Source organism: Eumetopias jubatus, unplaced genomic scaffold (assembly GCF_037043125.1).
Source record: "Eumetopias jubatus isolate StellerSeaLion01/CBP00866 unplaced genomic scaffold, mEumJub1_p1.0 scaffold_10, whole genome shotgun sequence".
Lineage (NCBI taxonomy): Eukaryota > Metazoa > Chordata > Mammalia > Carnivora > Otariidae > Eumetopias > Eumetopias jubatus.
Genome location: NW_028274816.1, coordinates 122299232 through 122311766, shown reverse-complemented (window position 1 = coordinate 122311766; position 12535 = coordinate 122299232). Strand labels below are relative to the sequence as shown.

At 40.0% G+C, this 12535-nt stretch overlaps 1 protein-coding gene across 1 annotated transcript in view; it reads right to left on the bottom strand.

Annotated features, from left to right (window-relative positions):
• MYO1D (myosin ID) overlaps nt 1-12535 on the bottom strand; it is a 349561-nt gene that overhangs the window by 189813 nt on the left and 147213 nt on the right. Inside the window, exon 16 of the mRNA XM_088028373.1 lies at nt 2973-3180. Within this exon, the coding sequence (XP_087884499.1) occupies nt 2973-3180 (208 nt within the window). The remainder of the gene's footprint in view (nt 1-2972; nt 3181-12535) is intronic.

Genomic DNA, 12535 nt, shown 5'->3' with positions numbered 1-12535 from the left:
GTATCGCCTATATCATACCCTAGAATGGTCTGCCTGAGTTCAGAGAAAGATCCTTATTTCCTGCTCCACTGCTTTATGGTTCAGAAATACAAGATCTCCATCACAGAGCGCCCTGGACATCTTTTCCCCCACGGCAAGGGTGACAGCTTTTGAAGTAGTCATTCCTCTTTTAGAACCTCCCTTTTCTACGTAGAAATTGTAATTTCTCACTAGAAGGAAAGCAGAGGCGCTGTAGAGAGGACAGAAAAAGGAGAGCCGTAGTAGGTGTGCATACCTACTATGCAAGAGCTGGCCATGGGGGCTTGGGGCCCCATCTTTGACTGGTAGAACTGTGGCAGATTAAAGTCTGTGGGACATCGTCAACTGTGGAGGAAGTGAACAAATTGCCACTGGAGACTGAAGACCAGGATTCTACCAGCCACCAAGTGGACAGAACGTGAGTTCAGGGTAGGGCGACTATACAATGTGTTATCCATAATTATCCATAGCAAAAGTGACACTTCTGACAGCGAAAGGGGTATGAGAGACAACAGTGATAAACCAGGACTGTCCCAAACAAATGGAGAGGGATGGTCACTCTCCTTCAGGGCCAAACCCTGAGCCCGAGTCAATTTCTTGAATAGGTATAAAGTAGAAAAACAAAGTATCAGATCTGCCAAAAGAATAGTAACAACAACAAAACACCAATGGTAAGTACTGAAGATCAAAAGAAAGGATTTAAATATACAGAAGAACAGATATATGACAATAATTGCCCATGGCAGACAGAAAACAGACACCCAACCTGCATAAAATAGAACTGAGTAAAAGCAGTACAAAAAGAGCCAGTTAATACAAGGAAACTGTTTCAGGATGAAATAGAATTTAGTATTCCACTCCGAAAGATTTTCTGAGTTCTAAGCAAAATAATAGAAGACAGCAAAACTTAGAAACATGTTGGAAATTGGAAGGGAAGAGAACACCTTCATTATTTGCACATGATATAAACATTTCCCCAGAAAAACTAACAGAATCAACAAAGGTTGCATTCTGGATATGGATAAACCAACATAAGCTCATATTATTTCTCTGTACCAACACTGGCATGTAGAATAAAAAATTCACAGCAGTAACAAAAACAATGCGATATCTAGGAATTAACCATGAATTCATATAGCCTCTCTAAATCTAAAGGTCAAAGAAATGATTTAAATAAGCCTATTTTGTACTCTTAAGATGATTTAATACTGTAAAAATGTTAATTCTTTCAAATTAATCTATAAGTTCAATGCCATCCTAATAAAAATTATTGTTGAATTTAATGAACCCTATAAACACACATTAACATTTATATTACAAAATAAGGTCTATGTGTAGGTTATTCCACCTGCATAAAGAAGAGTAAGAAGATGACTTATCCTACCATACACTAAGACATACTGCAAATGAAACTATGTGGCATCAATGTAAAAATGGGCAACTGTATAAATAAACATTCAGAGACAGACTATATATACAGGATAACATACTGATAGAGGTGGCAACACAAATCAACGGGGAAAGGACACACTGTTCAGTAGATGGTCCTGAGAAAATGGTTCACCATATGGAATAAAATGAAACCAGATTCCTATGTAAAACCACATATATAGGTAAGTTCTAAATGGATTCAAGACCTAAATGTGGAAGATAAAAGTATACGGTTCAGAGGAGAAAACAAAGGCTAGTATCTTTGTGACCTGGAGACAAGGAAAGCCCTCTTCAATAAAATGTAAGACAAAGAATTAAAGAATTTGATAATGTCAAAATTAAGGATTCCCTTCAGGGCACCTGGGTGGCTCAAACAGTTGGGTGTCCGTCTAACTCTTGGTTTTGGCTCAGGTCGTGATCTCAGGGTCATGAGATCAAGCCCTGTGTCAGGCTCCACACCTGCTTAAGAGTCTCTCTCCCTCTGCCACCCTTTCCTTCTCTAAAAAAATTAAAAAAAAATATTTTAAATGTCTAATGTAAATAGGTGATTAATGTCCAAAATACTCAAGGAATTCCTGCTAATCAACAAGAAAATGATACCAGCTCCAGGAGAAAAATGGACAAAGGACACAAACTGGCAATTTACAGGAAGACCCAAAGAGCAAATAAAGCATTTAATGAGATACTCAGTTTCAATGGTAACCAGAGAAACACAAAGTAAAACAGCAGTGAGATATCATTATACCTATTAGTCTTGCAAAATTGAGGTGGCTGGATGTTACTAGTTGGGATGTAGGCACAGAGTAACTCCCTTAGTGAGCTGGTGCAAACAGACAGTCCTTTTGGGGAGGAAATGGGCACTACTTATACCAGTCAGGTCTATGGACACCATCTGACCCAGCAGCTTTTCTCTTGGTATATATCCCATAGAAAATATACCTCTCTCAGAGGAACAAGATTTTTAAAAAGACACATATATAATTTTTTAAATATTAAAATGGTTCATATGGAAGGCATGGAAATGGGTATGGCAGATAAAAAGAAAAACATGAGTGAGTGAATGATGAATGAATAATGAATGATTGCTACTATGATCTAATGAGCTTCAAGTCAGCACCCCACTCCTCATTCAAGTGCTGGTGCTGGTTATGATGGGTGAGCAGGGGGTTTTAAACACGTCCACAAAACTTCTGAATTACAAGATTAAAAAAAGTCCTTTACCCAGTAAGGCTGAGGGAAAAAACCCAGTTAATTACAAGAGACAAAAAGTTGGCTACTTCAGACATCGCCCCAACTTTAAATACTGGAAGATAAAATGTCTTGAGTTTTGAGGATAGAGTAAGTTTGAGTTCAGGCAGCCAAATAAATTTTACATGTGTGAAGGCAACAGGGAATATTCTAGGATAGGCGTAGATAAAAAGAATATACGATCGTGAACATTTCTTGAATCAAAGAAAACATCCATCAAAATTTTAAGAACGTAAAAGCAAGACCTGGTCCCTGTATATAAAATACAAAATTACCTTTTGCAGAAAGAGGACAATCCTTATGAGCATCTGGGCACGGAGTTCCTCCAAGGTAAACAGTGTTCGGGGTGTTCGAATGAAAATTTTGGTTTTCCCATAAGCTACGTCATCCTGAAAACCACAATGTTCAATCAGCTTCTTGACAGCCTCTTTGTCTGAAGGGAGATCATGGTTGGGCCAGGTGAATTCACAGATCATCTTGTATCTGTGTGAAAAATGAACAGGGTACAAGTTAAGGGAGAAAAACCTTATGGTCTGAATAGATGCAGAAAGACTATTTAATAAATTCAAGACACTTCATAAATAGAAAAAAAAAAACTTAGTAATGAATTCTGTTCACTGACCTGGTAAGAGATGTAGAAAAAGACTTAATAAGATACAACACTCCTCATGATAAAGACTTAACTAAACTAGGGATAGAAGGGTTCTTCCTTAATCTAGTACACATTAAATTACCAAGAACCTACAGCAAATATCATTTATAAATGGGTAACCTTTACAAATTCTCTACATGCAAAGACATAAGGATCCCTCGATCATGGTTTTCCAGCCAGCATAGAGAGACCAATAAATAAGCTGGTATGATTGGGGAAGGAATAAAATTCATATTATTTATGATTCGCTTCAAAGGAAATGAAGATCTTCAGATGAAAACTGTTATCACTAAAAGAAAACTAAGCATATAAGATCAATACACGAAAACCAACTGTGTTTCTAGGCGCAAGCAGCCACGTTGGCCTCTCATAAGGCAGCTCGTCATACACCAGCTTCTTCATGAATGAAAACGAGCAAGACGGAAGTCACAGGGTCACAGCCTCCTTTCAAAAGTGATATTCTATGACTTTTGCCAAATTCCATTTTGTTAGAAGCAAATCACTAGGGCCAGCCCACGTTCAAGAGAAGGGGCTGGCAAAGAGCAGGACCACCAAGAGGTGGGATCACTGCGACCATCTGAGAAGGCTGCTGACCACAGCACTGCCCCCCACACCCCGGTGCCAAGTTGTTTAATACATGTAGCCAAACTCAGTAATTTCTTTCATATGTTACATCGGAATTCTAATCCATACAAGAAAGGCTCTCTTCCCACTTGGGTTACAAAGTAATTCACCTATGTGTTCTAGTAGTTGGATGTTTTCATTGCTTACATTGAAATCTTTCATCCACTTGGGGTTCCTTTTGGTATACGGTGTGAGGTATGGATCCAATTTTTAATCTTTTGACAAGTGGCCACCCAGTTGTTCCAACACTATTTACTAAAATCCATCTTTCATCCTGTGATTTAATATGGCATTTTAATCATATACATTTTCGTATGTACTTCAGTGTATTTCTAGACATTCTGGTCTGTTTCACTGCTCTCTCTGTACATCTGTGCATCAGTCCTATGTGGTTTTATTTTTATTTATTTATTTACTTATTAAGATTTTTAAAAATTTATTTGACAGAGAGAGAGAGATAGCAAGAGAGGGAACACAAGCAGGGGGAGTGGGAGAGGGAGAAGGAGAGGCCGACTCCCCCGCTGAGCAGGGAGCCTGACGTGGGGCTCGATCCCAGAACCCTGGGATCATGATCCAAGCTGAAGGCAGTTGCCCAACTGACTGAGCCACCCAGGGGCCCCAATCATAGATATCTTAGTATATTTTAATATCTGGTGGTCTCTCCTCATCCTTTTCTTTTTAAAAGGTTTTTCTAGCTATTCCTGCCTGCTTATTTTTCTATATGAACTTTAGAATCAATCTGCATAGTTCCAGGGGGAAAACAATCACAAAATAAATCCTTGCTGGTATTTTTATTGGGTTCCCACATTAAATTCATTAAATTTACCTATGATGTTGAATCATCCTATCTAAGAACAAGGCATGTCTTTCCACTTGTTCAAGCCTACTTTTGTGCCTCCTGGGAGTCTCTAAATGGTCTTTGTTGGGCTTCACACATTTCTTGCTGAGATACCTAAGCGGTGTGTGATCCCTTCTTCTTGATGGATCTTTCTTTTCTGAGCTTCCATGACAGCATGATCTCCCTGATGTCCGTCTGTCTCTCTGGATATTTCTTCTTGATCTCATTTTCTGGCTACTGCTCCTCCATTACTGGACCCTCAAATGTTGGAGGACCCCAAGGCTCATATCAGGTCCTCTTCTATGTGCAACCTCCCATCATCTCATCTACTCCATCCACTTTATTTTTCAATTCATGAATTTTCCATAGCCCAGCTCTGAGTTCTGAGCTTTAGATGCATACATCCAATGCTCACATAAGTCTTCAGGGGTGTCTTACATTTCTTTCACTTTCCCACTTCAGTGCCCACAGTTACTAGACCCAGAATCCTGGGAATCGTTATTTGATCCCTTCTCTCCTCTATCTGTCCTTCTAATTCATCATCAAATCCTATCGGGCTTACCTCTAAAATATATTTAAAATTCAACTACTCTCATTTTTACTGCCACAGTCTTAATCCAAGCCACCATCAGGCTTAGTAAAATAGACTCCTGAACTGTTTTCCAGTTCCTCCCCAATCCATTCTGCAAGCTCAGCTGCCATAGGACTTTTCTAGAAAGTCTTACATCATTTTTATCTTTTACTGCTCTCCCCCTTCAGCACTATACTCCAATCACATTGGCCTTCTTTAGGGTCCTGTAGTGTGGTTGCCTCTTTCTTCCTTTAGAGCTTTTGCACATGCTGTTCCCATTGCCTGGAATGCTTTTTAATCTACTACTTCAAAGGCTGGCTCCTGCTTATCCTTTAGACTTTTACTGTCTTCTTTCATCAACCACCAACCTCCATTATTCCTCTCTATACATTTAAAAGCCTACTCACTTGCCAAATAGGGAGAAACCAAATGAAAGAGTTCAAATATGAAGAGGTAATATCACATGAAAAAAGGAAACAAAATCAGAATCATCCCCAATTCATTATAACACTAGAATAAGAGTCAACATTTGGGCTATAATATAGATAGTCACGGTGTGTTTGAAATTTTCGGCATACCGCAGAAGCTGGAAGCAACCGGCCACCACACCGCTCAGCTAAGGTGCTCTTCCTTTCTTCCTGATGGTAAAATGGCAAGACCCCAGTTCTCCCACAAACCAGCATCCTGAACTTGTGAATTAAAAAGCTGAACTCATCTGCTTCCTGACAATGAGTATTATCTCCCCGAAACACTCACGCAGCTTTTAAGGTTATCAGAACATTTAAAATCCTTCTCTTTTTCAATAAAACAAATGAAAATAAAGAAAAGTGACAAGTAAAACTGGAGGTTCAAACCTAGCTTTAAAAAATCTGCAGAATCTAAAAGCAAAAATTTACAGTGGAAAATGTTACTTTTTCTCTTGCCAGCATCCGAACCATTAGTCCAATACACACCGTCTATCCCCCCCCCACGTCTCACTATTAGTTCAACTGGTGTGACAGTAAAATAACACGGCCATCTCCCAATCGGAACACATTCATCTTACGTAAAGCTGAAGATAAAGACAGTCTGCAGAGTAGACATAGGCTATTTTCCCAGACGCATATCCCACGGCCTCATACAGCACCCTTCCTAGATGATTCTAGAGAGGACCTAATCTCGACTTATATAATCATCAATCAGATAGACTTGACCTTCCACAATTCCGTCTTGTAAAAGGTAAGTTTAACACATTTATTGTGATTATTAATATGTGTCCAATGTCTCAACTTCTTTTATATTTTCTATCAGATGTGCCTTCTTGCTGTTGCTTTTTACTGTTTTTCTCTTGGACAGACTATTTTCTTTTTTTTTAAATTTAATTTTATTATGTTATGTTATTCACCATACATCACATCATTAATTTTTGATGTAGTGTTCCATGATTCATTGTTTGCATATAACACCCAGTGCTCCATGCAATACGTGCCCTCCTTAATACCCATCACCGGGCTAACCCATCTCCCCATCCCCCTCCCCTCTAAAACCCTCAGTTTGTTTCTCAGAGTCCATCATCTCTCATGGTTCATCTCCCCCTCTGATTTACCCCCTTCATTTTCCCCCTCCCTTTTTTTTTTTTTTAACATATAATGTATTATTTGTTTCAGAGGTACAGGTCTGTGATTCATCAGTCTTACACAATTCACAGTGCTCACCATAGCACATACCCTCCCCAATGTCTATCACCCAGCCACCCCATCCCTCCCACCCCCCACCACTCCAGCAACACTCAGTTTGTTTCCTGAGATTAAGAATTCCTCATATCAGTGAGATCGTATGATACTTGGACAGAATGAATTTTCTTTATTTCATTTTATTTTCTCCTTTGATTTGAAAGCCATCCCTTCAATTGTGAGGCAATGCACTGATGGTAGGCTCAGGAAGCAAGGGCCTGAGTCCAAATAGGGCTCCCACTTGCCACGACTCGGCTCTGTGACCTGGGGCAAGTTACTCAACCTTTGGGTGCTCCGTTTTCTCATCTGCATAAAAATGGGAGGTGCCATCTTCTCCTTATCTGGAGGTCACCACCAGTGACTTACTACCTACTACCCCGTAGGGCACTCAAATCAGTGCCTGGGATATGCCGTGAGCAACTCACAGTGTTAGCCACTGTTATTATCATTGTCTTAAAATTTTTCATATATATAAAAAGTATGTATTTATATGAAAATATATGCTTATTTTTTCCTGTCCAGTTAATTATATCTCTATCTTTCCCATAAACAGTACAAAAGTCTTTACTTCTCTGTACTTTTCACTCCAATTTTCATTTTTGTTTCAGATTTTTACCAAAGACTTTTTCCCACTTACAATGGATACATGTTTAGACTTAAAAGTTTCACTGCTTTATTTGTTCAATATTACTTTTTGCATTCCATTTTTCTCTTCTGCATTTATTTTTCCTTTGGCTCTAGAAGATTTTTCAGAGGATCTCTGAATAGTAAGTTTTTTGAGCCTATATATGTCAGAAAATATTTTTATTGTACTGACACTCTTAAATGATAATTTGGCATGGAATAAAATTCTTTTTTTTAAAAAAAGATTTATTTGAGAAAGAGAAAGAGCTGAGAGTAGGGGAGGGGCAGAGAGAGGGAGAGGGAGAGAAGAATCCTCAAGTAGACTCCCTGCTGAACATGGAGCCTGATGCAGGGCTCCATCCCAGGACCCCAAGATCATGACCTAAGCCAAAATCAAGAGCCGGCCGTTCAACTGACTAAGCCACCCAGGCGGCCTGGCATGGAATAAAGTTCTAAGTATAAAGTTCATCCCCTCTCACTGTAAAGATATTGCTGCTTTGTCTATTTGCATCAAATGTTGCTAATGAGAAGTCTGGTGTCTGTATGATTCTCATTCCCTGGTAGTACTTTGTCTTTTCTTGGGAGCTCTAAGTATTTTCCTTTATCGCTAACATTCTAAAAGTGAACATAATGTAATTTCATTTTTAAAAAATTCACATGCTTTCCACTCTGTGTATTCTTTCAATCTGAAGATTTCTGTCTTTTTTCAGTTCAGGAAAATTCCTGGCCACTATTTGTTCAAGTACTGCTTCTCCCCTCTGCTCTCTCTCCTTTCCTTCGGGAGCTCCTGCTGAACAGCTGTTGGCACTCCTGGATTGACTTTACATACTGCCTGAGCTCTAGTATCTCCCATCTCTGTTTTTCTTTGTGATGAAATCTGCAAGAACTCTTCAACTTGATCTTCCAGTTTACTAATGTGCTTTTAAAAAGAGGTTTAGTTTAATTTTTTTAAATTGTGGTAAAAATTACACACAATAAAATGCACACATTTAGGTATACAGTTTAACAAGTTTTGAAAAATGTATACACTCATGAAACTGACACCCCATCAAGATGCAGAACATCTCCATAATCTCAGAGAGTGCCCCTTTCTCTCTTCCCATCAGTTCCCCCACTCCAGAACTGACCATGGTTCTGATTTCTATCTGTTCTTGAACTTCATATAAGTGGCAGCATACAGGATGTATTCTTTGGTGACTATCCTTTGTTGACATAATGTGCCAACAGCATGGAATATGTTTGTTGTTGTTGTATCAGCCATTCATTCCCTTTAATGCTGGTTAGCAGCCACTGTGTGATTATGTGACACATTGCTGACTTATTCTCCTGCTGATGGACAAAGCTCTCTTCAGTTGTGTTTAATCTGATTTTCATTTTCCAAATCTCTATTTTTCCCAATAATTACCTGTTCTTGTTTCTGATTTCATATTCCTATCCTAGGCCCATAATTATCTCCTTCATCTCTCTGAAAATATTAAACAGGCTAGTTCCAATGCCATTTACTCCTTGCTCTGGTTCCTCAGGGGGTAAGGTTTGGCATCTGTTGGGCTTACTGTCTCTTCTTCATGGTCTGGTCTCTCTCGGACGTTTCCCTGTTATCCTGTCTACTTCCACAGAGTCCTTCTGTGTACATCTTGGCCTTGGTTGGCCTCTTGTAACGTGGCGAGTTTGGCTTCATGGGTGTCAGCCATCATGCCTATGATGTCCCCCTTGCAGCTACTGAGGTGTCCCTTGTCCTAGCCATTGTGGCCACCTCCTGGTGCTGCAGCTGTAGCCAAGTCCACAGAAACAGTACATTCAGGATGGTTTCCTGAATGGCAAAGGCAGTCTTTCCTTAAAACTGCGACCTTGGCTAACAGCTGGGTCTTCACAATTGCTTCACTTCGTATTTAGGAGGGAGTCACATTTCCAAGGTTCACTGAGACTCAAACCCCTTCTTGATTCCATAGTGTGGCTGTGCATCTTCTTGGTTTTAAAGATATATAATTTACATTATCTGGGGATGTCCTTGGAGTAGAAATGGACTTAATCTTATGCCACTAAGACCACAATATTTGAAATTCACAGGTTCCTTTCTTTTCTAGTGTATTTTTATATATGTATTAGAAAACATATTCCAATCCTTATAGCATGTCTCCCATGCCAAGAAACAAACACAACCAAAACCTCCTGAGTTGAACGTAAAAGATATGGATGCACTTGCAAAATTCCTTGTCTCCTCCAAGTCAGGCTTGTTTACTGTTCTCTTACTTTAGCTACTCACCACGGTTTCCCTTTGTCTCATGATAAAATATTTTCGGTTCAGCCCCATCCTATAGTTACCCAGTCCCACCCTGCTCAGGCCAATATTTAACGTCTGCTGATTTTTTATGGGTGATAACAAAAAAACAAATTCTGTGACTGAGCAATTGCTAGAATTCTAAGTATAATAACAACGGACTAGCAATCTTTCTAACATAATTTGACACTGTTTGAAATCAAGACTCAGAATGCACACATCTCTACTCATGAAAACATTCCAACTCTACAGCCTCAATAAGCAAATGAAAAACCAAATCTAAAGGACAGTGTGATTTCAATAAGGAAAATGGTCGGTTTTGAGCATAACCTTTTGATCAGTGTAAAATGAAGTTTGAATTTTCCAGGCTACTGCGCTTTATTCATTCTGAGAGTCTCCATTTAGTGCAATCCCTTTCACTTCTGTGCAAAAGTAGCTGAACACTGGTGGAGAAAACCAATAATGCTGGTGGTCTCACTGTCCATTGATAACCTCAGATCTCACACGGACACTCGGGCCTTCCTGACAGCAATCCTACCATACAAATCTGTGCTTTCCCACTCTCCAAAATGAGTATTCCCACTTCCCCTCAAACCTCCACACTACCTCTTCTTATCTCTACTCCCCCACTCTTGGCCTCACCTCATGCTTGGTTAAGGAAACAGAAGCAATCAGATTGGAACATTATCTTTGCCATCTGCAGACCTTTTGCCTTTCTGCATCTGTATTCATATTCTCTGCCTTTTGTCCTGTTGCTATGGGGGAAGTGTCCCTACTCCTACCTAACGCTGACAAACCTTCCACTTGTGTGGGATTCTGAGCCTTGCCTTCTCAAGGATGTTATGATGATGACAATGACCTCCCTTGGTCCTGCGCCTGTGGGTTCTCCCTCTGTTCTGAATCAGCCCCACCTGCATCCATTTCCTAGTGTCTCCTGACCTCACATCCCACATTCTTCCCTGCCCTCATTCACAGCACACATTCTTGAGTTGTCTACAGGTGTCCAGCTTCTCAATTCACTTCCCAACCTGTTCAAATCAGGCTCTGCCCAGCCTTTTCTCCCTTGGCTGCTATGTTGCCAGATCTAATGCTGAAGCTTCTACCTTTGCCTTACTTGACAACTTGACTGCACAGCAATGTGTGATATGGTAACTACACTTTTCTTCTTGAAATGATGTCTTCTCTTGGCTTCTGTGACATAACCCTTTTCTGGTATCTCCTCTATCTCATTGGTGGCTCCTTTTCTTCTCTTTGGTGGTTCCTTCATGTCAGATCACAAACCTAAGTGTCTGAATGGGCCTCCTTCTCGTCTCTATCTAGTTCTGAGACTTTATATGTCATCTCTAGACTAATGACTCCAGCATCTCTATCTCCAACCTGCACTTCTTTCTGGAACTCTCAATATGTGTATTTAATAGCTCATTTTAATATTTCTACCTAGATTTTCAGTAGCCATTTCAAACCTAAACGTCAAGAGACAAACCTTGAGTCCATCCTTGCCCCTGTTCCATGACCTCTTCCTCAAGTTTCCCTTACCCAATCTCATCTCAGCAAATGGTATATGCTTACCCATGCCAAAATCTAATTGTGATCCTTCACTCCTCTCTTCTTCTCTTATCTAGCCAATTCATGAGCAAGCCTGGTCAACCTTCCCCTAAAACATATCCCAAATCTGTCCACTACCCTTGCATCTACAATCATCTCTTGTTCAAGGCACGAACAAGCCCCCTCTCCCCGGTTCCCACAGTAACATCCCTAAATGTCTCCTTGCTTCCTATCCACACAGCAGTCACAGTATCTCCTCAAACGGCCATAAGATTAGGTTGCTCCCTGCTTAAAATCCACCACTGGGTTCCTGCCAGATTTAGTCAAAATCTAAACTGTTTAGTCTGGATTATAAAACTCGACATGATCTGGCCCCTGTCCACCTCTCTGATCTCATCTCACACCCCTGCCCTGTCACTGAGCAGCCTCCAGCCACACAGCTACGCTTGCTACCTAACACACCACACTCACTACGAACAGCTGAGCCTCTCCCTCACTGTTCCCTCTGATGTTCACGTGGCTGGCTTGTTCCTGCCATTATTATCTCCTTAGAGACTCTTCTGAGCACCCAATATTTTTATCTACTTATTCACATTCTGTGGAATCTGTAGTCTAGAACACAGGAAATGTTCAATAAATATTTTTAGATAAATGAACAGATGGAATTTAAAGGGACTTTATGAGTCCCAGTTGTCAACTATCATTATTATTACTAACAATAAATAACAGGAGCAATGATATCTTATATATATTGAATGACTGCTATATGCCAGGTTCCATTCTAACTGCTTTATACACACACACACACACACACACACACACACACACACAATCTCATTTAATTCTCCAGCAACCCTAAAAAGTAGTTATTATTACTAACCCCCTTTTTAACACCTGCGGAAACAGAGGCATGGAAAGATAATGTAATTTGCCCACGGTCAAAAAGCCAAGAAATGGCAAAGCCAGGATTCAAACCAGGTAGACTAATTACACG